Source organism: Alosa pseudoharengus, unplaced genomic scaffold (genome assembly GCF_046254945.1).
Source record: "Alosa pseudoharengus isolate Yale_2024_CS ecotype anadromous, Long Island Sound unplaced genomic scaffold, YU_APseudo_1.1 YU_APseudo_1.1_scf_19, whole genome shotgun sequence".
Lineage (NCBI taxonomy): Eukaryota > Metazoa > Chordata > Actinopteri > Clupeiformes > Clupeidae > Alosa > Alosa pseudoharengus.
In genome coordinates, this window is record NW_027468657.1 from 9,103,254 (window position 1) to 9,130,752 (window position 27,499).

The 27,499-nt window shown below is 45.1% G+C and overlaps 1 protein-coding gene across 2 annotated transcripts; it reads right to left on the reverse strand.

Moving 5' to 3' along the window:
* Window positions 1-670: 670 nt before the first annotated feature.
* Window positions 671-26,883, reverse strand: LOC143132237 (ATP-binding cassette sub-family C member 5). Of its 2 annotated transcripts, none has more exons than XM_076291631.1 (29): window positions 26,588-26,883; window positions 25,257-25,447; window positions 24,663-24,818; window positions 20,454-20,601; window positions 19,130-19,363; window positions 18,386-18,559; window positions 18,066-18,213; window positions 16,673-16,821; window positions 16,139-16,246; window positions 15,504-15,896; window positions 14,771-14,842; window positions 14,463-14,587; window positions 14,193-14,265; window positions 12,285-12,488; window positions 11,838-11,963; window positions 11,335-11,446; window positions 10,894-11,078; window positions 10,365-10,511; window positions 8,774-8,903; window positions 8,334-8,487; window positions 7,016-7,144; window positions 6,363-6,549; window positions 5,951-6,040; window positions 4,349-4,541; window positions 4,005-4,164; window positions 3,832-3,910; window positions 3,538-3,651; window positions 2,817-2,981; window positions 671-897 (listed from the first exon to the last, which is right to left on the reverse strand). In XM_076291631.1, the coding sequence occupies exons 2-29, from the start codon at window positions 25,436-25,438 to the stop codon at window positions 790-792; spliced, it is 4,245 nt and encodes a 1,414-aa protein (XP_076147746.1). In that variant the 5' UTR covers window positions 25,439-25,447; window positions 26,588-26,883; the 3' UTR covers window positions 671-789. The 2 variants fall into 2 exon arrangements, with proteins under 2 accessions (XP_076147746.1, XP_076147745.1); XM_076291630.1 differs by having other exon boundaries at window positions 26,572-26,883.
* Between the last annotated feature and the right edge of the window lie 616 nt (window positions 26,884-27,499).

The following is a 27,499-nucleotide window of genomic DNA, read 5'->3' on the forward strand; positions in this document are numbered from 1 at the left end:
AACAAAAAAAAAAAAAAAAGTGACATTTCAACCAGTTGAAATAAATGGTCAGTGAATTATTAACTTGATCATTGATTGCACATACTGGGCTTTAACAATCACTGTCTTTAGAGGAAGGTACACACCACAAGGCACTTTTTCCACTTCATTTCCACAACAGAATAATTAAGGTGCCTTTTTAAAACTACGCCTCAAAACATGCCCATGCTCTCAACAACTCCTGAACATTTGTAACAGGAAAACGGAACAATGAACACAATGCAGAGTTTTTAGTTATCTTGTGGAACGCAGAAGAACGAGCCCACGTTGCTGCAGTGTCTTCACTGCAAGCAGCCTAGTGAAACAGATATAGTATGTATATAATATTCTTACTTTGTAAGAGGATTACAACTAAAACTCAAAGATGGGGTCGAGGGAGCCATCTCGCTTTCTGTGTGTGTATGTGTGTGTGTATGTATGTGTGTGTGTGTGTGTGTGTGTGTGTGTGTGTGTGTGTGTGTGTGTATAAGTGTGTATGTGTGTGTGTGTGTATGTATGTGTGTATGTATGTGTGTGTGTGTGTGTGTGTGTGTATAAGTGTGTATGTGTGTGTGTATGTGTGTATGTATGTGTGTGTGTGTGTATGTGTGTGTGTGTGTGTGTGTGTATGTGTGTGTATGTATGTGTGTGTGTGTGTGTGTGTGTGTGTGTGTGTGTATGTGTGTGTGTGTGTGTTTGTGTGTGTGTGTGTGTGTGTGTGTATAGAAAGGGAGGACGGTGGTGTTGAAGAGGAGATCCTCTCTGGCTTGTTCAGTTATCTTCAGAGTGACTCAGCTTCCCATCCTCGGCCTCAATCATAGCACGCAGGCGAGAGTTCTCATTTGCAAGTAAGTTAGAGGGGGTATCGAACTCCAGAATCTGCCACAGGGAAAAGGAGAACAAAACATAAGATGACACAGATCAAGAGAAGTTAGAGCTAAATTTAGAGCCAACTAGGGATGTAACGGTATGAAAATTTAACCTCACGGTTATAGTGACCAAAATGATCACGGTTTTCGGTATTATCACGGTATTTTTAAAAGTGTGTTCAATATGTTCAGAAACCACTGATAGGCCTACACAAGCTGAAATAGTTTCAAAAAGTGTCCCGTTCAGTTTTTCATGTTTAATTGGCTATGTGCTTATCGCTTAACTTACCCTACCATGCCTTGGAGGTTGCTATTACTGTTATTTGGATCAAATGAGTGAGACCAGGCTTGGAATTTCACCATTCTGGGGGCAAGGCCACTTGGCCTTCAGTTGGGCATATTTGGTGGAGGGCACAAAGGCCACATAGGCTAAAAAAAACTTATCAAAGTTGTATAGCCTATTCACTGCAGTAGACCTGCATCACTGTATGAAACATTACAAAGACATGAAACATGACATATTACATAGAACTGCAAATCATCTGATCATCTAATATTTACAGATATCTAGGCTATATTTAACATTTATTTTATATTTGGCCTGTTATGAAATCATGTATTGAACAATTTAAGCACAGTTCAGCTTTAAGAAACTCAAATAGCCTAGATGCATGCTTAGCATTTTGCGATCTACTTTCACAAACTCTTAGTCAGCTGTCCTCTGATTTACCGATATCTAGGCGATATTTGTAACATTTATTTTGTATTTGGCCCGTTACGAAATCATGTGGAACAATTTAAACACATTGTAAAACTGAAAGCCCAAATTTGGAGACATCCATGCATGTCGAAATGTACTGCAAAAGTGGATTACTCTGGAACGGCTAACTGTACAGGGGACTGCTTTACACTTTTATGTTCGGTAAGGTCTGCTGTTTATTCTGATATATGGTTTGTCATGTGTTAAACGAAAGGTTCGTGAAGTATTGCACCGAGAGGAATGGGTAGGGAGATGGACGAAAACCTTCAGTAGAATTTATGATTACATTTAATTATATTATTTACGTTTCTCGCGAACTGTTCACCACAGCAATTCGCGGCTAACATCGTTTAAAAGCTGAGAAAAAGCTCTTTCGTGTGATACTTGTGATGTCTGTGTGATGAGTAGGCTACTTTGAAAGTAGTTCAACTGAGAAGAATAGGTGAATTTAGACGCACTTTCTTTCTTGCGCTGTCACTTTCTCCACTGCGTAAAAGACTAAATTAATTTGCGCTGTGAATGCTAAGATTATTTTGACAGGCCATAGGCTAAATAAAATTCGCTATTAGTAGGACGCAAAGCAGAATATTGAAAGAAGAGCACCAAGGCCACCATGGCCTGTAAACCTCTGATTTTTAAAGGGACATCACGGCCAACGCAAGGGGCAACGACGTGGCCGCAGTGAAATTCCTACCCTGAGAGACCAAAGTAAGTGTTCGAAATAAAACTTTAGGCTACTGTGTTCTTCTGATAACGTGAGTGGAATGGATTTAATGTGCACGCGAACATAAAAAGACGCAAAGTGCAAATGATACAGTGCAAGTTTTGCGGTGAAAATGTTCCGCCTTTTAAAATCAGGTGTAGCCTAATCCAAATAGCAGTTAAAACCATCAATTAGACAACAGAATCAGTAGGGTACCAATTTTGCTTCATTGTGCCAGGCCTACTGTATGTCAAAAGCAGGCTCGGATGAAGCTGGGAAGGATTAAACACACGGTTTCAACACCGTGGTAATCAACCGTGATAATTATGATATTTCAAAAGAAAACGGTAATTGTTATCGTCAACATTTTTATCACGGTTTATCATTATACCGGTAATCGTTACATCCCTAGAGCCAACGCAGAGAGACAAATACTTCCTTTATAATTGTGCATGAAATGACATACCTGCCCCTGATCCAGCACCATAATTCTATTGCACCCCAGTACAGTGTTGAGTCGATGGGCTATGACTAAGGTGGTGCAACCCTTGAAAGAGTGACGGATGGTCTCTTGAAGCAAACGGTCTGTCTCTGAGTCAATGGCTGCTGTTGCCTCGTCCAGCAGCAAGATCTGAAAGAATGTCCAGTTTTAAAAGTCACCAACACATACAGCATCACTGAGAGTGAGAACTGCAACAAATCGATTGAGGTGAGAAAATATAAACGGGATTTCTAAACGATAAGATGATATTTTGGCCATCTCTGAACATAGACCCTATCTTCCAGTCGTGTTACACAACTATGATATGATAAAGAGTCTTTATTTGCAGCCATGTGGTGGCAATGTTTAGCCATTTTGTATATGTTGCAATGCAACATCCACTTTTCTAAACAGTCATGGGCAGAGAACAGATATGCACGTCATACCCAAATAAGACTACTGAAATGACACAAAGAACAATTACTTTTTAAAGATTTTGCCATTTTTAAGCATGGACAATGGACATGGACTCTAATTCATCACAACTAGCAGCGGAAAGTTGGAAAGCTTTCAAACAGATAAATCTGTAATCTCTTTACAACAGCAACACCGTCTACATTAGCTATTACTAAATACATGAATGCACATTGTAACAGCGTCGTAAAAGGCAGATGGTGAACAAGAGGAAACTCAAATGGAGCTGTACCTTGCTGTGTCTGAGAAGTGCTCTGGCCACACACAGCAGCTGTCTCTCCCCCACGGAGAAGTTCTCCCCGTTCTCTGTCACCTCCGAGTACAGCGAGAGAGGCAGCAGGCTCACCTACGCTCAGAGGGCACAAGAGGAAGAGCACAGCAATCAGACATTGTGAAAATATCGGGCCAAACGCAAGGTTTATGTATTGCACAGCAGCCCTAGAGGCTGTTGTTTATTCACGGTCCTTTATTAGCAAAGTGATTTGAGTAAAACGCCTGTTGGTTTGACACTAATGTCCTTGTTTACCATGTCCTTGACGTGCGTCTTCTCCAGTGCGTCCCAGACCTGCTCGTCCGTGTACTGACCCCACGGGTCCAAGTTGGACCTGTCGGCAGAGAGAGATCAACAGTCCGTTGATTATTGGACAGCCCTTCATTACGAAGCGTGGGGCCAAGCGTACCAAGTGACGTAGAGTGTACCTGACAGTGCCGATGAAGAGCATGGGCTCTTGGGGGATAACTGACAGCTTGCTTCTCAGGTCCTCCAGGCCGATGTGAGCGATGTTGACGCCGTCGATGAAGATGGAGCCGCCACTCAGCTCCGTCAGCCTAAACAGGGCGACACCCAGGGAGGACTTCCCTGTGGAGAGCCAAACAGATGGGCCGTGTAAGTCATTTACCACTGAGCTGTTTTTTTTTTTTTTTTTTTTATTTTCACTTTCCACACCTCAGGCACTTCATTTTGGCCACAGGAGAGCACATAACAATTAGATAGAAAGTACAATAAATATAAACAAACAAATTAAATGGAGAAGTCATCATGCCTGAGCCAGTGCGACCGACTATTCCAACGGTTTCCTCCGGCAGGATTCGGAACGAGAGTTTCTTTAGGACCAGGGGAAGGTCATCACGGTAACGCATCTCCACGTCCTGGAAATGGACGCCTCCCTGTTCTGGCCAGTTGGAGTTGGGAGGGGATTTGTCAGCAATCTGACGGGGGCCTTCTGACTCCAGGTTCTGAGGGTAAGTGAGGGGGGGGGAGAGAGAGAGAGAGAGAGAGAGAGAGAGAGAGAGAGAGAATGATATAAACAGAATATCAGGTCAGAGTGAATGGAAGTGCTTAATCACAGCAGACATTATGGCTGGCTGAACAATGATGACAGTCGGACATTAATCCCTAAGACAACGTTATTACAATTAGCAATTCTAATGACTTGAATTAAAAATAAATAGGCCTACCAATTTGGTGTTCCCTACTGCAATAATGCCATTCTAAATATGGAGTCATATACAAAGGCAGCTGACAAACTACTCTGAAATTATTTTTTGGTTGTTGTAAGTATAAATAAATAATTATAAGTGTTAATAATAATTCAAATCATAATTTATGTTGACTTTTAGTTAGATGAACAAGTTTGTTGTGTTAGAATGTGCTGTACAATTCATTTCAAATTGTCTGCTCAGTATTATTTTAATCAAAGTCAAAGTGGTTTACTTTGTGGTTTACAAAGTGGTCAAACTTAACAGTAATTTCACACTGCAGTTGTTGGTCTTCAATGCGGTACATAAGAAACTCATTCAGTATTATCTCATCTTGTTCCTTATTTTAGTTATTATAAACTTGCCGCTTTTCTTTTAGGCCACAATAGAGAGAAGATGGAATGGAATGGAATGGAATAGGGATCGGACACTTGAGAACGTGTTCAGGACAACTTGCACAGGCACAGACGACTATGAGTCACCAGCGCATCTATTTATTCTTCAATTACGTCCTGTGATTGATTTCCTGTTCCGACAAGTTAGTTACAAGGTAGGCTTGATTAGGTGTACAGCACTGAATAGTGTAATTGTGATTCTCTGCAATTAGCCTATGAGAGCGGATTATCACAATCATAATCATCGTCATCATATCATAATCATGTAATATCATGATAGGATTAACTATGCTATAATATGTTCCATATAAACTTTGATTCACACACTATTTTGATTTACACTAAACTATTCAGCATCCTTTTCATGTTTCATGTTCAATGTTTTTATTGCTATAAAAAAAACCTGTAAAAGTATTACTAGAATAATAATCAGTGATGCAGACTAGTAATTTTTTTCCCCTCTCCGCATATGCTGTGATGCTGCTTTTTTATGGATGGCGTTGCACGGCGTGTCGCGGCTGCCCGCTGCGTTCCATATGTTTCCCACCGCTCCCTGTCGGAGGGCTCGCCACGCCTGACGTCTCCTCCCTGCCAGCGCACTGCTGTGCCCTTCGGGCCATGCCGCGCCATGTTTTGATACCCGGCATGCGCCGTGTCAATTGAATAGCGTGAGTTCTGTCCCCGACGGCCCCACACCCCCACCCCTCCCTCCGTATTCGTTCCTGCTGACACACGAGAGGGTCTGTCACCTCTGGTAGCTGGCTGCCTTACCTTTATGTAATGATTGATTCGTTCCACTGACGTAAATCTGGCTTCCGTCTCGGCCAGGAGTCTGACGGTGAATTGAAACAGGCCAGTGAGCTGCATGAGCGAGAGGGGGAAAGCCAGTTGGGCTGGTAAATATCTTCACACTGATGAAAGACAGTTTCACTATTTGCTGCATTCCTTACAGTGCACGTGCCAGGTACATGTCCCCCTAAATCTATCTGCTAAGCGAGAGATTTAATCAGCTAAGAGCAAAAAACATTTAAAGAATTTTCCTAGGAACAGGTACAGGTTGCACCTGTAGCACTTAACTTACAGATAAGGCCATTATAAGACCATTAGATCATCAGAAGGATTATGTAGGTCACACAACAATAGTCAGAGGAGCTCTGCTGTGCTAGCCCGTGTCCGTGTCTACCTGCACGGCGTAGGAGATGGCGAGACCAGCGTAGGCCGGGGGGATCTGGTGTTGCATGAAGACGATGAGGAGTGCCGTGAGGGTGATGAGCGCGATGCTGATGAGGTCCAGGCGCACAGCCAGCCAGCGCATAGCACAGCTGAACAGGAAGTGGGGTGCCTGGTTGGCGTCCAGTAACTCTTGATACCTGCAGGGGTCAGAGGTGAGTCAGTCAAGGTCAAGGAAATTACATATAATGAGGTCCTACTGTCCTACTCTTTTCTGTCAACACACCATCTTGTCTTGCGGTGCTAGTAATGATTGAAGAATGGGTTGAGATTTGTTTGAGGTAGTGACTAGGGTAAAGTTTATTAGAGTGATTATAGTTAGTTCACAGCTGAAGGTGATCAGGTTGACAAGTATATTATCTAAGTTTGTAGACATCATTACATAGGTCATGTGTATTGTTGGCGAGTATTCAATATATTTTTGTCATCCAGAAAGATCTACCTTTATGGTATTAATGGAGTTTTTGAAAAGGTGCTGGTGGATATTATTAGTGGATGGATTATATAGGTGTTGGATTACCTGTGATGTTGCTTCTAGAATCAGCACCTGAGGTGGTGGTATTGGGAGTGATAACAACTATTCTCTAAATCCGTGTGTGTTCTCACCTCTGCAGGAAGTCACCACTTCTGCCAAAGGCGTGGATGGTAGACAGACCCTGTACGCTGCTCGTCAGATGGGACGTGAACGGAGACAGTGTGATGTTCTCTAGTCGCTTCAGTTCACGAATCAGCACCCTGAGACAAGATCATTTGGTTTAATAGTAATATGGCACGATATATACACTCACACTCATCAAACCAATGCGAAGGAAAATAAAAAATAAAAAACAGACAAAAAATCTTCAGTACTGCAGTGTAAAACACATTATCCGCTTTTAAGCAGATTACGCCTGTGCAGACCTAGTGGCTGTCAAGACTGACAGCTTCTTGGCTCACTGGCGGGGAGCCCACAAAAGGGGATCGTGCGACAGTGCGACACGGACGCACACATCCAGGCAGAGCCATTCCTGGAGCCATAACCGTGTCCGCGGCTGATTTACGAGCGCCTTTATGAGCCCCCCCCGTCACACGTCGGTGCTAAGCTGGCCAGGGGCACCAGACTCAAGAGCTGCAGCGATTGTGAGAGACACACACAGCCGTCTATTGACAAAAGGTGGTCTGATTTCTACTTTTAGATGCAGGATATCAAATGGACGGGGGCCACGAGAACACCAAGTCCACTATGAATCATCCGCCCTCTCATAAAAAAGACAGTTATGGGGGCGGGGGCGGGCGGTCGGGGCAGAGAGTAGGACACCACGCTCAGTTCTCAGGAAGAGGAAAACAAAACAACAGAAACGTGTACATGCCCCCAGAGTAAAGCGCTGTAGCTGCCTGGCTGCATTAGCTGCTGGCTGTAGCAACTCGAGCTAGGAAAAACTGATTGTTTTCGGGTTTTTTTAATACCAACAGTACTCGGTGAACTCGAGAAACGGAGATCTGTTTGAAAATGTATGTGCATTGAGGTAGAATTCAATGAAAACACACACCATTACTGAAAAGTTGAAAAAGACAGACTCCACTGTATAAATTACAGACATCTTTGTCACCCAGTCTGGCTTCCTTAGAATGAGCTCAAGGTAGAGATTATGTCAGAGTCACATCAAAAAAGGAGAGATACAGAATTCATTTAGTTCAACTGATTAGACACCATACAAGCCTCTGAATTTCCTAAGAAACAAAACAACAAAGTGAGTCTTTCTCGAGAGTCTGTCAAGATTAAAAGAGACGTTCACAAATTCCGTTCCATTCATGTTCAATGTCACAAAGAAATTCATCCCTTTAGCTGCTTTCATAATGGCACAGTCAAGTCAAATGACAGCACATCTTAACAAGACAACCCATACTAGAAAATTACTTTTTTTTTCAGAGGCCCGATTCTCACCTCGACATGCGGTTGATGAGGAAGAGGAAGGTGCCGAGAGGCAGGATGGAGACCAGGAACCAGGGGAACACCACGCTCACCATGCCCATGCAGAATAGCACCATGGACAGGTTCTGGAGAACCATCTCTGCTTGCATGGTCAGCCGGACATCCACTTCAAGGAGACAAGACAGAGGCGGACACGCACGGTCAGATGAGGCCACCTAAATCAAATTTGCCTTGAGCCTAGATGTGATTACATGTGATGTGCTACATTTCCCCTGAGGCCAGGGACCCAAATAAAGTCAAACAACTCCCAAGTGTGGAGCTCAGCCCCTTGTATCTAGAGGTCCTGGGGAATGGACTGAGAGATGAGATTTTCCATCTGAGACTGGCACAAGTGCTTTGTTGTTCTAGGCGTTAATGGAAAAATAGAGTGACCTTTAGCCCCAAGGCCTCACCTTCATCCATGTCCTTTGAGAACCGGTTGAGGATCCGTCCCAGTGGCGTTGTGTCGAAGAACCGCATGGGGCTGAGAAGCAGCTTCTGGAACAGCTTGTCGTGGAGAGTTGAGGCAGCTTTAACGGTGCACTGCCAGATGAAAACAAACAAGATGCATTGGGGAAACGACACATGTAAACAGATTAGCGGTAATGAACACGAGATGGACAAATAACATGGGACATTGGGTTAGGTCTGGGCTGGAGGAAGGCTGGTTAACCTATTGTGGGAACACGCTGCCCTGCTTCTCAGCAAAACCCATAAAGCAAACACGAATGTCCATGCAATGCAAACACAGGCATTCATGGCGATTGGACCGCGGAGCTATGTACACACTCTATAACACATATGCCACATTGTCAGCACTTGAAGGCGAGCCGGTTGTCCATGACTATCTCAATCTGTTGTGAAATGGGAGCACATTTGTTTAGTGATTGACAGCCATGTCCTAAAATTCTCACGCATGGTCGACAATCTTGCACGGGGCCCACAAAACAGCCCGCGGCAGCAGCCCCTGAGCGCACAGGCCCCACAACGAAAAGTCACATCACTCTTGGACAAAAAGGCTTATGGCACAAGGACAAATTAATTTCGCTAATGAATATTGAACGCCTACCCTCCCTAAACTTTCTAATCTCACCTCCGGGTAAAAAGAAAGGAGAGAGAGAAAAAAAAAAGAAGAAAAGAAAAAGATTAGCCATCACTGAAAAATTAGCGAACACAAGTGGCACACAATTACGCAGGGACCTTAGCCCCTTTAGGACTCAGTCAGGCCTACTTAATGGAGAGGAGAGGACAGTCAGCCACCCAGAGGGACACGCATAGAGGAGCCCTAAGCCATGTGTCTCAGCAACGGACAGATAAATGGATTTAGCCCACAGGCACTTTCAATTACGGCCCCGCGGAACCAAAGAGAGAGGCCTCGCTGAAAGGATAGCCTATTAACGGGAGCCGTGGAGGCAGAACAATGGCGCTAACACTGAGACGAGAGGCTGTGGAGGAGATTATGTCCGTTTGCCTGTCGAGGCCGGCCCTTCCTGTGAGGATGCCGTTTGCTGTGCCGTACAGGAAGGAGGGCGGAGCAAACTCAACCCTGTGCATGCAGATATGGAGGGCAGAAATGCTACATCTTCACGATGGTTAAAAACGATCTTAGACTGCGAACTGTATCAACCCCATTCTGAGCTGAATGTCATTCGTTTTCAATGATTAAGGTCTGACTAACCGAAATGTTAGCTCATCAATAAATTGGTTGATCCGTTAAGTTTGCAGTGTTGCACTTTTCTTTTAAGTTGTACTTTTTGAAAAAGCTGCACCTGCAGTATAACTTATCAAGGTGTTCAGGCTCTCCTCCATCCTCTGTGATTAGCTGTCAGACAAACACACAGACACACACACACACAGACACACACACAGACATACACAGACACACACACAGACACACACACAGACAGACACACACACACACACACACACACAGACAGACAGACACACCAAGCTATACAACTAAAACCATAATGTAACACAATTAGGAGCAGTGCAGGAGATTACCTTGACAAACGCAAAGCCTCTCAGGGTCTTCAAAAGGACAGCCACTCCCATGGACAGCACATAGATTCTGGAGTAGTAATGAATGTGAGGGTTGAGCCTCATGCTGTCACTGGCAATGGTCTCATTTCCCTCTAATAAGATTGCATCCTGTGGGCACAGACAATGAAAGACACTTGAATCGAGTGAGGGACTTACGAGCTCCTCTCCAATGAGGAGGACAGATTACAACCGTGAGCGACTATGGAGTCATTACTGTTTGTGTTGAAGAATGATGGTTTAGCGCGCACGCGGCGCGGCTAACAGCTCTACAGCACATTTGTTTCTCTCCTCCCTCGGTGTGCAGTGCCACGCTTAAGAAATCTCAGCTTTGCATCATGGCACAATCACCCGTCTTGTTTTTTCAAATTACATTCACTCAGACTGACACTCGAGCAGTAAGTGTGTCAAGATGAGCGCTTGCTTTGCTGGCTGGTTGTGCAAGTAACGTCCAGCGTTAGTGAGCAGTGGAGACCCTGACGGGACAGCTTACCCCGCTGCCCTGCCTGATCCAGTAGCTCAGCCACCAGTTGCTGAACGCGATGCTGCCGGTGGTGCCGACGAAGAGGAGGAGGTTGAGGATGAAGGCCAGCGGTCCGCCGGCGGCTTTGATGTAGGCGGCATAGACGGCCCCGGACACGGCGCCAGAGCCTTTCTCCTCCGCTTGCATGAGTCGGTCTGCGCCCATTCAGCCAATGAGGAGCCAGCGGCAGAGGAGATGATGTTGAGAGGAAGAGGATGGGTGAGGGTGATACACAGCAAGATGATGAAGATGGGGGGTAGGTGACAGGGCAGAGAGAGAGACGAGAAGTCAAATGACACAGTGAGAATGACAAAGAGAATAGACAGGGCTTCATGAGGTATTGAGTAACATTGACCTGACGCATGTCCAAACGCACAAACAAACATGGCACGTGTGACTTTGACCTCTTACCTCCAGTTTTTGGCTTGCCTGGAGCTTGTACTGCCTTTGGGACTTGTAGAGATACTTTCACCACCTCACTTTTGCCGTTCTGCTTGTTTTTCAGGTTTTGGCGTACCAAGTTCTGCCAGAGAGAAACCAAAGAGTATATAAAAGCAGGGACAATAACCATCAAGCCATTACAACGTGCACTGACGCAGGTCTTTGAGAGAGCAGAGACAGTACATCAGTGGCTACATTAATAACTAATACAACTGTACAAATGAACATTTCACAGAGAGCCCTCTGTGCTAATGAATCATTCAGACGAGAACACTGGTCTGTTTTATGTGTTTGTGTGTGTGTGTGTGTGTGTGTGCAATGCATGAGTGAGTGACAGACAGACAGACAGACAGACAGACAGACAGACAGACAGACAGGCAGGCAGACAGACAGATAGATCATTAGATAGATAGAAATAGAGAGATAAAGCAAGAACGAATGTGTTTTCTTGATAGAAACCCAACTGCCCTCACCTCCTGCTGGACGCTGTTGAAGAGGCTGGCGTAATCTCGCTCCCTGGCCATCAGCTGGGCATGGGTGCCATGCTCCGCGATCTGCCCGTCCTTCATGAGGATCACATCATCGCACTCAGCCAGGTACTGCCAAAACAACAACATCGCGCACCAGTCAGTCAACATTTTTTACTAATTAGGCCTGCGTAGATAACATTACTCTCTCAGCAATGTCTTAACATTGGCCCATTGGTACCAAAACACACTATGGATGCACTCCTCCATCTCAAGCTCCAATTCATCAAATGACTGCAATGCAGACTTTCAAATGATGAAAACAAAAAGAAAAAACGTTCCCCCGTTCATCATCAGGATTACTGCTGTGTGTGTGTGTGTGTGTGTGTGTGTGTGTGTGTGCGTGCGTGTGCGTGTCTGCATGTGTGTGTGTGTGTGTTTGCGCGCGCTCACCTGCAGCTGGTGAGTGATGAAGAGGATGGTCTTGTTGCTGGCGGCCCCACGGATGGCGTTATGGAAGAGGCAGGAGCCCACACGGGCGTCCAGAGCGCTCAGTGGGTCGTCAAGGAGCAGGACGGGCCGCTCGCTGTAGAGCGCGCGCGCCAAGCTCACCCTCTGGCGCTGCCCACCACTCAGGTTGGCACCACGTTCGCCAATCTGCAGTGGGGAAAAGCCCGTACAAAGTAAGGATCTAATCATCGCTCTTTTTCTCAATTTCTCGCGTTTTCTCAATTTCACAGGGACATGTGCCTTAAATGCCTCCCAGTAAAGACAGTCACATTATTAGAAGAGTTAATGTACTCTATGAGCAAGAGTAATATATATATATATATATAATATATGCACTACCAGTCAAAAGTGGAGACACTTTCCAGAAATTTCCATTCCACTCAATTATAGACAGAATACCAGCTGAGATCATTTGCATTGTGTTTTTACTCAGGGCAGCAGTTTTCAGATTACATTATGTGCTTACATAATTGCAAAATGGTTTTCCAATGTTTTTTCAGTTAGCCTTTTAAAATGATATCAGATTAGTAAACAGAATGTGCCTTTGCAACATTGGATGAATGGTTGCTGATAACTGGCAATGTAGATATTGCATTAAAGATCAGCCAAAGTTTCTGTCCATCGAGAACCCTTGCAATTATGTAAGCACATAATGTAATCTGAAAACTGCTGCCCTGATTTAAAAAAAAAAAACAACGCAAATGATCTCAGCTGGTATTCTGTCTATAATGAAGTGGAATGGAAATGTCTCCAAACTTTTGACTGGTAGTGTATGTAAATCATATAAATCAGTCATAGTTCATATTTAAAGGAACCGTATGTAAGATTGTGGCCAAAACTAGTACTGCAATCACTTTCAAATGAATTCGGTGTATCCCCTCCCCCTCCCCCCTGACTGGCAGAGCTGGCAACCCGGATGCCGAAACACTACTGACTTTGTGATTAGTAGATAGGTGGAGGGTAACGCACCAGGCCAAAACACAACATGACATCAACATCAGTTGAGGGCTGCAACTTCACTTTTTAAATGACAATATCCTGGTCGGACTACTGTTGTCAGTGATATAAGTATTTGAAATGAACATGAATCCTTAATGTCTAGTGACATATCAGGGCCATTTTATGATTAATTGAAATACATTTCTTACATACGGTTCCTTTAATAATAAGCAAAGTTATTGCACTGTTCAATCCCTGCACTAATCACTTGTGCACTACCACCATTGCACACTCTCTACTATAGCACCTTAGTATGGTCAATGCATCACATGGTCAGTCCATACCAGACCTTTGTAATCACTCCACATGCTCTTTAAATGTTAAACATTTCTGTGATGATTTTGATGTATGGGAGATTTTGAGATATATATGTGTATGTTGTGTTATGGTTGTATAAGGTACTGGATGCTTAAAATTTCCCTCAGCATGAATAAAGTGTCTATCTATCTATCTATCTATCTATCTATATATATATATCAAAGTATATAGCACTACTCCATTGCATTTTTGTGTTTAAGTTTGTGCCGAGTTTCTTATTAAGCCACAGAGAAAATAGTCTCACAGAGGGAGCTGGAACATTAGCTTTGTGTGTGCCTTGTTGTTTGGCTCACTTGGTGACTCAGCTGAAATAATGCGAGGGACAATATTGAGTTAATACTGAGCTTTAACTTGAGCTGAGCTACAATGTAAATTAACCATGAAATTACAGTTGGGGGCACAGCAATGTCCTCACAAGCAAGGTAGTGAGTCTAGGTAATTTTAACCACACATACTGCAAGGTTGTTTACAATCCAACACATTTTGGAGCAAGGCAATGATAATGGTTTTTGTGACAGGCTATTCCTTACTTACCTCAGTCATGTCCCCATAGGGAAGCTCAGCCAGATCTGGGAGTAGGCAGCAAGACTGAAGAACAGCTTGGTATCTGATAAGAAGGAACAACCACAACACAATGTCCTCTTTCATTACAATGTCATTTATTTTGAATCATACACATTACAAACCCACCCAATATACACAATCACATTGTCCTCTTTTGACACTATTATTTGTTTCATATCAAAGACTTAACACGGCCAATACATACAATGACCTTAGTGGCCCATTCGTGTTTCTACTCACTTGTCGTCATTGTATTCTTTCCCAAATAAGATGTTCTCCCTCAGGGAATTATTCAGGATCCAAGCTTGCTGAGCCACATAGCCAAAGCCCCCATTGACAGCCACAGAGCCTTCCAGCAAAGTCATCTAACAGGGAGAGAGAGAAAGAAAGAGAAAGAGAGAGACAGAGGGAGGAAGAGAGAGAGAGAAAGAGAGAGAGAGAGAAAGAGAGAGAGAGGGGGGGTACATTTCAGAATGGCAGAAGTGATCTGAACTTTAAGGAATACTTTCTTATGGCCAGGTGATCTCGGGCTGGCACAGGTTCCTCACCTGACCCAGGAGAGCAGACAGAAGTGAGCTTTTCCCACTCCCCACACCTCCACAGATGCCCACCAGTGAGCCCTGTTGATTACAAACAAACAAACAAACAAACAAACAAACAAAAGGTCAATTTTGAATTCATGCATATAGTATATTGAATGGTTATCCAACAATCAATGTTATACGTATAAGTATATATACACTCTGACTCTTTTGATTCTGTGAGGGAAATTTGGTATCCGCATTTATCCCAATCCGTGAATTAGTGAAACACACTGAGCACACAGTGAACACACAGTGAGGTGAAGCACACACTAATCCCGACGCAGTGAGCTGCCTGCTACAGCGGCACTCAGGGAGCAGTGAGGGGTTAGGTGCCTTGCTCAAGGGCACTTCAGCCGTGGATGTTGGCATGGGAGAGCAGTGCTCAACCACTTCCCCCGCCCACATTTTTCCTACTGGTCGGGGATCTAACCGACAACCCTTCGGTTACAAGCCCGAAGCCCTAATCAGTAGGCCACGGCTGCAACAACATGTTGCAACATAGGCTACAGTGGAACCATGGCACAATCAGATAATTTATATCTATTCCGAGTTCGACACAGAACATAGTGTCAACATTAACTGGAGCGTCTGCTCTACTATTTCTGTAGCTGCACCTGTCCCAATGAAGCTTTGCCCAACACCAGAGGCCTCTGGAGGGCACCAGGGTGAAAGGTCACAGAGGGCCAAACGCTCTTACCTTCTTGACGCGCAGGTCGATGCGATGCAGGGTCTTCAGCAGCGGCGGCCGCATGCTCTGGGTGGAGGAGATGGTGCTCTGGGGGCTCTCCTGCTCCATGTGGCTGAGGAGGTGGTCCTCGTTGGGGTTCTCGCCGTCGGCCCCAACACCAACGCCGCCGCCGCTGGTCCCTCCCTTGGTCTTCCCCTCGTCTGTGCTGATGAAGAGGCTCAGCTTCTCCCGCCGCAGCAGGCGCTTGATGCCGCCGCCCCGACGCTGCGGCTTCTGGCGGCCTTTGGCCGAAGGCTGACGGGCAATCTCCCACGCCAGGGTGGCGTCGCGGAACTCCACCACATTCTCAGGGTCCTCCACTTTAGAAGATATCCGCTCTCTTTCCTCCATCAGGAAGAGTCTCTGTGGGTGAATGTTACAAGTGGTGGTTCAGAATCTACAGTAATTATATCAATCTGTAATGAGTTACAATATATAGAGCCCCACAGCTTTATTTTACCATCCATCTAAACTAGAAGCTGGAAGCAATCACCATATTTAGCTTATTGCACAAACATAACAAACTTCCGCTCGCACACCACCCTTTCCACAGACATCTCGTCAGAGATTGACCCACTTTTTTTTCCGACAAATCCAAAATTCACCTGAAATCGTTTGGCTGCCACTGACCCCTCGGACAAGGAGCGGACTGCCAGTGGGGTGACTTTGAGGGCGAAAGTCATCGAGTTGAACACGGCCACCACTGTGAAGGCCTGTGGAGGTGAACGACAAGGGGGACAGTGATTGATCAGCAGTCTGAGTTTAGGCTGCTGAGGTCAGGTGCACGTGCTACAGAAGCAACACATCAAATCAACAGCGCACTGGCCTCCCAGCCTACTAACTCAGTTCCCAGACCACAGACTTGGCATATGTTTGCTGTCCTTGGCCTTAATATAACACGATAACAGAAAGTGAATGCGTGCGTGTGTGTGTGTGTGTGTGTGTGTGTGTGTGGGTGTGTGTGTGTGTGTGTGTGTGTGTGTGTGGGTGTGTGTGTGTGTGTGTGTGTGTGTGTGTGTGTGTGTGTGTGTGTGTGGGTGTACGTATGTACACACTGTATGTGTGTGGGTGCTCGTGTACTTTTGGAAACAGGGTCATACACCACTTGTCACCGTAACAGCGGGGTCGTGTTTACCTACCTGGGCTGCGGTGAGGTCGTATCCAAGGGCCATATGAAGGGTAAACGTACACACACTTGCAATCACCACAACAATGGGAGCAACTCCTACGGTCAGGCTCTGAACGTAATTAGCCCGCTCCAGGGTCTTTCTCTCCTCTGACCGTACCTCTGGATGGGGGCAGCAGGAAAGACAGTGCAAAACAGAGAGAGAGACAGAAATAAAATAAATAAATAAAAAAAAGCATTAAAAAATAACAAATAGAAAACAGATTCTATTATTCATGCACAGGGGTGTTTTTTATTGAAGATCCATCTACAGCCCATTGAGCTCACAACAAACTGGAGCCTGTGGAGAGCTTGGGACAAAAATAGTTTGGGGATCGCTTTGCTCACACACCATATACGGTAGGCAGCTGACAGAAATGGGCAAGCGCTGGCAGGCGTCCAGGACCCCACTTCTGCCCTCTCCGTGCCCCCTGTGTTTGTGTCTTCTGAGTGTATGAGAGCGCACCGATTCACCCTGCAGCGTTTCCTCAGTTCTACATTCACTCGCGCCAAAATAGCGCTCTCTTGGCCACAGCATGTGCAGACAAAAAAGTGTGATGGAGTGGAGTACGCTTTCAAACACAGATATTTCAAAAAAGCAAACTCCTCACTGGAACGTCATGTACACACACACTCACGCAGCAGAATGCAGTTGTTTACATTTGGTGTTTCACTGACAGAATCTTCTGCATAATTGAGCGCTGAAATAAACTGGGGCAAAAGAATGTTGGCACAGGGGGGAAAAAAAAGGTCCGCCTCCACAACTAACCATTCGATTAAAATAACCGGGCGGTGCCCTCACTGGCAGATAATGGATTTCTGTGATAGGCAATTAGCTCCGTGATTAGAGGTGTAAAATTATCCTTATCCGCAACGTACGCGGGCCCACCTCGTGCGGAAGTTCTTTCATCAGACGCTCCGCTAAGTGGAACAGCCCTCCATGGGCATTAGGTATCAAAGAGCTGTAAACGGCATTTGGAACATTAACCCTTGTGCGGGTGTGGGAGATTAGAGGGGGGAGGGGGGAGGGGGTGCTCTGGTGGAAGGCCTGAGAGAAGGGAACACGCGCCAGCAGTCAAGACATCAGCCAGGAGACAGCGGAGCCGATTAGTCAGTCAAACAAGAAAACAAGGACAAGCTGCTCCGCTCCCCCTTTCCTGAATGAGCTCTGGAAGCCAGGTACAGGAGGAGAGGGAGAGAGAGAGGGAGAGGGAGAGAGAGAGAGGGGGAGAGGGAGAGAGAGAGAGGGAGAGGGAGGGAGAGGGAGAGAGAGAGAGGGGGAGAGGGAGAGGGAGAGAGAGAGGGAGGGAGAGAGAGAGGGAGTTTCATCTGACTGTGGTTTAAACAGCCCGAGTGGAGTCACTCACTTTGAACGTTGCTGGCGAAGGCCGACTCCCAGCAGTACATCTTGATGAATTTGATGCAGCCCAGGATCTCGTTCATGAGCCGGACTCGTCGGTCAGTGATCACCACACACTTTTTCCGGAAATATGCAGTCAGCTTTGAAGCGAGCATCTAGAAAACACAATGTGCACATGTTACCCATCAGCGGGCTTTCCTCTGTTTGTTCCGCTTGAGTCACTCAGCAATTTCTCTTCAGAATTCCTTCAGAATTTCTTCATCTAGTCTACAGTATGTCTATGAGTCATGGGCAGTGAATGGGAACACCAGATGTCTAGATACTGACCATAGTAGGGTAGAAGATGATGAAGACGGCGGAGCCGACGAGTGCGGTCGGTCCTAGGAAGTAGGTAGAGTAGGACAGACCCAGGACGCCGATGAGTGGGCCGCCTGCCAGCAGACAGCCCACGGAGACGGCCTCGTAAATGCGCTGGCCGTCGCTCGAGCAAATATTCACCAGCTACAGGGAGAAGAGGTTAGAGGGACAGCCTGGTCAATGGGGACAATAACGCCATTGTATTTCACTGATGCTGTTGGCTTCAGATGGACTGAGGAAATTCAACAGTCTAGGAAACTAGGAACAAGTCTAGGAAACTAGGAAATTCCAGTATATAGTATCTAGTCCCAATAACCAGACTCATAGGCCTTTTCATACCAACACAATGACCGAGGTTCAACCCTGGTTCGTTTTATGTCCAGAGTTAACTCAGTTTGTCAGACCCGCATAAGGACCACAACAACTCAGCTTGAGGACATATCGGAAAGTCACCTATTTCCGCCCGTGCCTTATTTCCTTCCTTTTATGTGTATGTCACTTAATAATCATTTCTATGCAAAACAAGACGGTGGATTCCTAAAGAAACGCAAGCACCCCCCCCATAAGTGTATCTTAACTAGCTAAGTACCAAAAATTACATTTTACAGAGAATCGAAAAGCTGTAAACAGTGTTGTAAGGCTGCGTGTACAAATCTGCTCAGAGCTCCAGTGGAATTTTGATTTCTCGGTCTAACCCTGTTATTCTCCTCTCACCTCTCCCATGCTCATGTCTCGGGTGTTGCGCAGGTTGAGGATCTTGCTGAAGGCAAAGGTGAGAGCCGCACCTCGGAGGCGTGAGGCTGTCCGGTAGTTGAGGGCCCACATGAACGCCAGCGTCCAGGAGCGAATCAGCTCCGTCACAAAGATCCCCGCCACCAGGGACAGGCCGAAGGGCAGCCAACTGTCCGTGCTCTGGGAGTACTCCAGCAGGGCCCGGATCAGGAGTGCCTGGGAACGAGGGATGGGAAGAGGGGGAGAGGGGGGGGTGGGCAGAGAGAAGGAGGGATGGAAGGATGGAGGGGGAGAAATGGTCGAGGTGAGGTGTGAGGAGAGAAAAAAAAACAGATGGAGATGAGAGCGAGATGAGAGCGAGATGAGAGCGAGAGAGACAGACAGAGAGAGAGAGAGAGAGAGAGAGAAAGAGAGAGAGAGAGAGAGAGAGAGAGAGAGAGAAAGAGAGAAAGAGAGAGAGAGACAGAGGACAAGTAGAGTAGGCAGGGGCGATCTGAAATGTTATATTCAGCATGCAGTTATGAGCAACGTGTGATGGCGCCGTGGTTGGGGAAAAAAGAATGAACCGGGGGATAGTGACACAAGCACACACAGAGGATCATCGTTGCAAGCCAGCCAGAAAACAAACAACAACAATCAGAGGCTTACGTAAATAAAATCAATTCGAAAGCCATCTCTTATTTTAAGATGATTTGGACAGATAAGCATCAATCAATACAAACTAAATCAAGGGGTCCTAGAGGTAGGCAGTGAGGTGAAACAAGTGTGCTATTGTGTAAGAGCTAAATCTACTTAATGCTATTAGTGGAAAGCTGCAAGCGTGTATGACGCCCATGCAGAGCTTGGCCTTGAAAGAAAGGGAGGTAAAATGAGCAACGCTGAAGCAGTCCCAAAACTCCAACAGATGAAAATTCTCTTTGCGCCAATTGAAAATGAGTTTTTATAAAAAAAATTAAAAAAAGCCCATTACTATAAATCTGCAAGAGCCATTCCTGGCATTAATTCTGATTTATACTTATTTTGCAGGAATGAAAGGAAGCAAATATGGCAATAAGAAAGGACAATACGCCTCCGGGTTTGGCACAAACCACAATCGGGTGGCTTAAAATTGTTTTCATTACCTAAAGCCATGTGGTGCCTTGCATTTTTTAAACCCAATATTAATTCTAAGTCAGCATGAGACAATGAATACAAGAATCTACTGAATGAAACCAGAATTTGGTGTAAAACAGCAGATTGTGCAATACAAAACTGGTGTGTGGTGCATGGAGGGTGTGTGTGTGTGTGTGTGTGTGTGGAAACTTACTGGTCCAACAAACCCAGCTATCATGGTGATGAGCAGAGAGAAGACGGCGACCAGCATGCGAGTCTGACAGAACCTCCAGAAGACGCGCGCTAGAGAGGCGCCCTCTTTGCCCTTCCTCTTCAGCTCCTCATGCCACAGCGTCTCTAGCCTGCTCGCCACCATCACACCAGAGAGGGAAAGACAGAAGGAGACCACAAACAAAAATCATGGTTGAGACCATACCATGTCATACACCAATGCAATCATCTTCCTGCAGGAGTGCATAAAAATACCCAGCAAACACATACCTTCTTAGGGAACGTTCCCTAAAGGTAGTACCTTCAGAGAACCTTTAGGGAACGTTCCCTAAAGGTATGTGTTTGCTGGGATATGCTTGTCTCAGTTGTTTAAATCTGTCACATACATCTGTTGCTGTAATATTTTCACCAAGTAAGGTCATTCATTTTGTCTTTGTGGATTCAAAGCACTCACATACAATCAAAGCATCTTGCTCAAACATGTGGCAAATAAGGACTTGCAATATTCTGCACAGCCATTCATGGATGTGCAGGTATTCTGTCCTGAACAACACTTGTATAAGAAGGTTCTGTAGGTTACATAACCGTTATAGTCATAGAAAATCCAAGTGCTTTGCACAAATATACACTAATCACACACACGCAAACACGCACACACACATGCCTTCCTAACATACCCCAGCCAAATCTGGCTGAGGGCCAGCCACTTGAGAGTGAGAGATGCTCAGACACACTGCAGTGAAAAGTAACACTCTGCTCTTTCATGGAGAGAGAGGGGGAGGGAGGGAGAAACAGAGTCAGTGAAAGAAAAAAAAGGAAAAGAGAGAGATTAGGGCGAGGAAGGGTGTGTGTGTGTGTGTGTGTGTGTGTGTTGGCAGGATCTCACAAGTAAAGGCCGAGGGAAACAAACAGTGAGCTATGAGAAACTGATTAGTAGGCCTTTTCACACTGCCAAAATCGCCGCGATTTTATGTACCAGAATCGCGGAACGACTGTCCATTTTACATAGACCGAGGCGGAACGGTGGGACAAAGTGTCTCGCCAAATTTACTACCAAGCCCCCTAGACATTTTGCCGAGTTTTTTCGTTCCGGCACCAGTGTGAATGGGTCAAGGCGGAAAGGGGAATCTGGGCGGGCATTTCGATGCTATGTCCAGCCCACCACAGGAGATTGCAAATCAATCTAACTGATCAAAAGCAGCAATAGCAGAAACAGCACATTATGTCAATCTTTAAATTCACAAAGTCTCCAGTCATTTAATGCCTGCTAGAGTTGACTGTAGCTCGGAATGCAATCGGTTGCCATAATAGGCTATCCTAAAATCCAGCGATAAAACAAGGATACAAGGATACAAGGAAGTTTATTGTCACATGCATATAGTTACTAGAAGTAAGAAATGCAGTGAAATTATGTCTGGTGTCAGCCTATTTGTGCATTTATGGGGGGGGGGGGGGGTAAAAAGTGCAGTAGAAGAGGGGTTTAGTAGATTAAGTGGCAAGGGCTGCATAAGAAAGGTGGGGGAGGATTGGGATTGGGGGGGCACCAACAAGGAGCACCCAAGAGCAACAGGGGCAAGGAAAAACTCCCTTACCAAGGAAGAAACCTTGGGCAGATCCACGGCTCAAGGGGCTAACCCAACTGCCAGGGGTCTTGGTGTGTGTGTTGGGGGGATGACAAGGGAGATGGGATAGTGTGCTGTATATGGGGGGAGAGGGCAGTGTGCAATATGTGTGTTGGAGAAGCTTCCTCATGAGACAATGTGCTGTGTATGGGGGGGGGGGGGCAGTGTACTGCAAGTATGGTGAAGGGACTTACTATTGCAAGCAGAGGACTGTATGTATGATGTACTGTATGTGAGTGATGACAGTGAAGATGTGTGAACAAAACATGAACTCATGAGCATCTGTCTGCCCTATGTATATCATCTGATTGTAATGCTTACAGATATCTAGGCGATATTCGTAACATTTATTTTGTATTTGGATTACTCTGGAATGGTTAACTGTACAGGGGAATGCTTTACACCTTTGTGTTCGGTAAGGTCTGCTGTTTATTCTGATATATGGTTTGTCATGTGTTGAGGAAAAGTTCGAGTTGGTTTTTAATCTCTTTTTACTTTTATTTTAGTTTTTATCTCTTTTTACTTTTATTTTAGTTTTTATGTCTTTTTACTTTTATTTTTTACATTTATTTTAGTTAGTTTTTATCTCTTTTAATTTTAATACTTTATCCTATTATTGTGCTTCTGTGGTGTCTTGTGTGTTTCTTATCTTGCTGTACAGCACTTTGGGAACCTTGTGTTTGTTTAAACTGTGCTATATAAATAAAGTGGATTGGATTGGATTGGAATGGGTAGGGAGACGGGCGCAGAAAATATGATTAAATTAAAGTTACTTTTCTCGCGAACCGTTTACCACAACAACTAACCAATAACATCGTTTAAAATCTGAGAAAAAGCTTTTTCGTGTGATACATGTGATGTCTGTGATGAATAGGCTACTTCGCAAGTAGTTGAGCAAATTTGGGTGGGACAGATATACCTTTACAGAGCAAGCAGCTCTGGCCATATCGGCTCTTGCTCACATGATGTGCTTTAAATGCATTATCGCTTCACTACACGCGAACAAGAAAGAAAAGAAAAAAGAAACCAATGAGCTTATGTCGCGATTCCTGATAGGCCTAGGCCTAGAGAAAAGACAGCTATGGTAACCTAACAATTAGGATTTGCTTTGCCTACACAGCTGTTTGGTTGTCCCAAACTTTGAGACGATCCATACTCGCATTAACTGAATCTTATCAACCCGAACCCGAGATGTGACTGTACAGTAGGATGCAATGCCTAATAATCTCACTGCCTTCGGTATAACTGCTAACAGTGCGCCTATTGTTAAACACCTGAAAAATATTAAGCTGCTGTTTTCTTTTCATGATGAGCACTACGCTTGAATGATTTATGACTGAATGGAACGTTTCGTTTTTAAGCGCCAGAACTGCTTATCATGTCGTGTGACAAAGTTTACACCAATCATCATCTTCTAATGTTTCCTTATGTTGAGATGTCCATTCTCTTTGCCCTAGGCTATCATTTGTGCGCGAAGCATGTTTCAATTAAGACTGTACACAAGCTATTTTTATTGTTGTAATATTGAATGATTTCATGAATAAAGCGTTGAAAAATTGTATGCACAGTGCGTACAGGATTACGGCTGGCTGCGCCACTGACCAAGGCCACAGTAGCCTGTGAACCTCTGATTTTCAAAGGGGAATCACGGCCAACGCAGGAGGCAACTTATCTCTTCTATTTCCCTTCCAAATTACTTTTTATTGTCTGAAGACATCGATCGTAAGAATCTAACATTCTAAGCAACAGCAAAGCAACTTCACTTGAGTGCAGTCGGTTCTCCCACCATGGTTTTGGAAATCACACACCTGCTGCATCTGAAGGCCCACGCTACGACTATCACTCTACACGCCCCCTGGAGATAAAAAGGAAAAATATTTTTGAAAAGTGAGAAGGTGACGCAGCAAAACAATTATCGGCTCATCGCCGACAGTCCTTCAGTGTGCAGCCTGTGCATGCATTCATGAGTATCTCACCTCCGCTGGGAAGGATAAACAGCAGGAGTCACCGATTAAGTTCCTTTAACGGGGCCTTGACGCCCCGCCAGAAACTCTTTAAATCGACTCCAGTCACAGAGAGGGAACTCTGTGAACTGGATGTACAGATGAAGCCTGTGAGAGGACGCTTAATGACATAACTACTCTTGGAGAGCCTGAGCCTAGCCACCTTTCCCTCTCTAATCTCTAATCCCCACTATTAATAACCCCAAGGCTGCAAGAACGCTCTGGCTTTAGCCACAAAGAACAGGTGGTGGTGGTGGACGCATGAGGTGACCACCGTGACACAGGGGAATCCCGTGTGAACAACCAAACATGTGTTCATTCAGGTTAGCCACAACAAATTCGGCAGCATTAACCTTTGTCCATGGCAATGCTTTCAAAGTCTCTGTTTGCTCAAATCTGCATACAGGAATAACAAAAAATGGGTCAGGAATGGGGTAAAGCCTGTCTGTCGAGTTTGGGTTGAGGTGAGGTGGGGTGGGAGTATGTGTGTGTGTCTGTCTGTGTGTGTGTGTGTGTCTGTGTGTGTGTGTGGGGGGGGGGGGGGGGGGGGGGGGTACGTCTTCTTACCTCTGATAGTTGACCTCAGAAGCTTCATGACAGGACAAGCCCCACACATCCTCCAGTTTCAGATTGGACGCTTTGTGGGCCCTCCACGCCAACGGAGAGAGCCACTGCAGGGTCATGAATGAAAATAGGCCCGCATTGTCCACGGGGTGTTGATGCCTGCGGGAGAGGAGCGACAAGAGTCAACTAAGCAGGCGCCTAAGTGCTATGTGAGGAGGGTGGGAAGAGAACACTCTGGCCCTGAGAAAAGTGTGTAGGACTGAGAGGGCTTTGGTTGTCTTGAGCTCCTGCTGGAAGATGAATCATGCATTGGTGTTTGAACAGCAGTTTGCAGGCACTTCACAGAAATCTTGCAGAGTGGCGAAAAAAAAAAAAAGAGAGAGAAAGTTCAGGGCCGTTTTTATCAGCGTGTAATGTCTGTGGCTGGGGGATAAGTAACCTTCCTTATCATGCCATCCTTCTGCATTCTATCCCCTCACACCCCCCCCCCCTCCCAACACACACAGAACATGCAAGATATGCAAGCAATCACACACTCGCATGTGTATGGGTCAGCAGAAATAGGCAAACATGTGGCAATTGGAAACAGGAACTCACTTGTGCGTGATCCTGAAAGGCTTCAGCATCTGAATGCTGTGGCGATATCTGCCTATCCGTTTCAGGCCCTGTGTCACCTCGACCTCCTCCCCGTCCTCATCCTCTGGGTCTGGTAATGATGGGGGGGAGGACATGGACAGGCCCTCCACCCAGCTGGAAACCTCCAGGATATCAGGGTGCATGGCTGCCCTCTGGTAAACAAACAATACACGAGAAAAATACAAGAAAAACACAAGAAAATGTGAAATCTTGCTTCAGAGTAAAGTCCTGCTACCACCACGGGCCTAGGCCCCGAGGATAAGCATAACATGCTTTGGCCTAGGTTCTATCTATTTAAAGAAGATTACTGGCAGCTTCAAGGACCGAGAGACACCGAGAGGTTGGACACATGAGCCGTGTGTCTATAGAGTGTCACTGATCCCCCTTTGGCATAGCCCCATGATAAGGTCAATGCTGTTGTGCACTGCTACAATGACCCAGGGATCTACCAAAGGGTTGAAATCCAGAGTTACTTTCCTGATAGCCCTGATATATAGCCTATATATTTTTCTACATTATTGTTACATGGTTTAGAGCTGCAAGTAGCAGAAGTGCAACTAAAAGAAACAGCCATAAAATACTTAATTGCACTAGTTGATATCCTATTACCATTTTAGTTTTAGATAAGATGCTTGTCAGCAATGACATGCACAATGAGCTAACATTAGAGAAGCCATAAAAAGTCAATGAAAACTACATATTCAGAGGACCACCCGTTTAAACAGTTTCAGAGCAGTCATTGGTCTGTTTGCCCTTAATTAAAAGAATAGTTTGCAGTAAGGCCAACACAAGTATGTGGTTTAGTGACAAACCTGGGTAAGTTAACTCAGAGTAGCCTTAAGTGGCAAACCTCCTAATAGAAGAGCTGTATGGCTTCATTCTCCTAACAAAACAATGCCATACTATTAGGGTTCTTGTTGTAGAAGGTTTACCACTTACTCTTAACCTAGCCTACCCAGGTTTGTCACCAAACCACATACCGGTACTTGGAATACCCCCAAGTAGCAATGCAAACAAACACATAAATACACAATTATAGCCTAAGCTTCCTCTCATGGCATAACAAAATCAAAAGAGAAAACATGAGATCCTTCAGAGAAAAAACATATGTAGGCTACTTTGTTTACTGTAAGCCTAAGTAATGTCACTAGCCCTTTGACAGAAAGCAGTGCCCAAAAGACAATCTTCCCATAGCATAACATTTCCCAACCCATATTTAGTCTACTGTATTTAAATCGTGCCTACCATCTTAAAACAGTTAAAAAGTTATACTTACATATGGAACTATTCACCTTAAAATGGATGATCTACGCTGTTTCACCTGTAACTCGTGAATAAATGTAAACAAACAAGTTTGCTGAGACTGAGGTCCTCATTTAACATGTGTTCTTCACATCTCCCTCTGGTCTACACTTGTCATTATTGTCTTCTGTCTTTTGACACCTATTAATTCACTCAAAAAAAAACTACACCGGAAAACAAGTGAGAAAGTAGAGCTTCAATAACTTGGTTTCAAGTGCCAACTTGCTCAACAGTATCACTGAGACCTATTAGGTTCAACTGTTTCACGTTGGCTTTTGCTTACGGAATTCCCATATTCATCTTACGTCATGAGTCCTCAACCAACCGCATCGTTGCATGCAACGTCTCCATAGTTACTTTGGTAAAGAGAAAGCTGTAGGCTGCACATCGGTAGAGAACACTGAAACGCATCCACATTTGGCGCAGGGCAGAGGAAGCCAAATACAACGTTATTGAGAGCTCTGAAACAGAGCGTTATATTCGTTCAATAGCCTATGCGTGCACACACTTGACATTGAGGATGAGAGACTTGTTGAGATCGGTGTTCTTACACCGTGCACGTGCGCAAAGTTCTTTGGCATGTGACTGCACTGCATCCTATGATTCTTCCCCCTTCCGGCTACCTACCTTGCAAGACTGCAGATACATACCAGGTTATGAGAAAATAGGCTACTAATACTAAATAATTCTGGCAACAGAAAACCGCAAGATGTTTGTTATCGTTGCAAGCAAAGATTCTAGAACAGAGCTCCGCTCTAGAATCTTTGGTTGCAAGCGTCTAAAAATCTGTTTGAAAAGGAAACATATGACATCACCCGTGGCTACATGTTGATGTGTTTGGTGAATTTAGAGAAGTCCTACACGTAGACCCAATACAATTCAATAAAGCAAATAGCCTATGC

Coding starts and splice junctions, on each gene's coding strand:
- LOC143132237 (XM_076291631.1), bottom strand. CDS start 25,438: ATGCACCCTGATATCCTGGAGGTTTCCAGCTGGGTGGAGGGCCTGTCC. Junction 18,214..18,385: donor TCATCTTCTACCCTACTATG/GTCAGTATCTAG, acceptor TGTGTTTTCTAG/ATGCTCGCTTCAAAGCTGAC. Junction 3,911..4,004: donor CTCTTCATCGGCACTGTCAG/GTACACTCTACG, acceptor CTCTGCCGACAG/GTCCAACTTGGACCCGTGGG.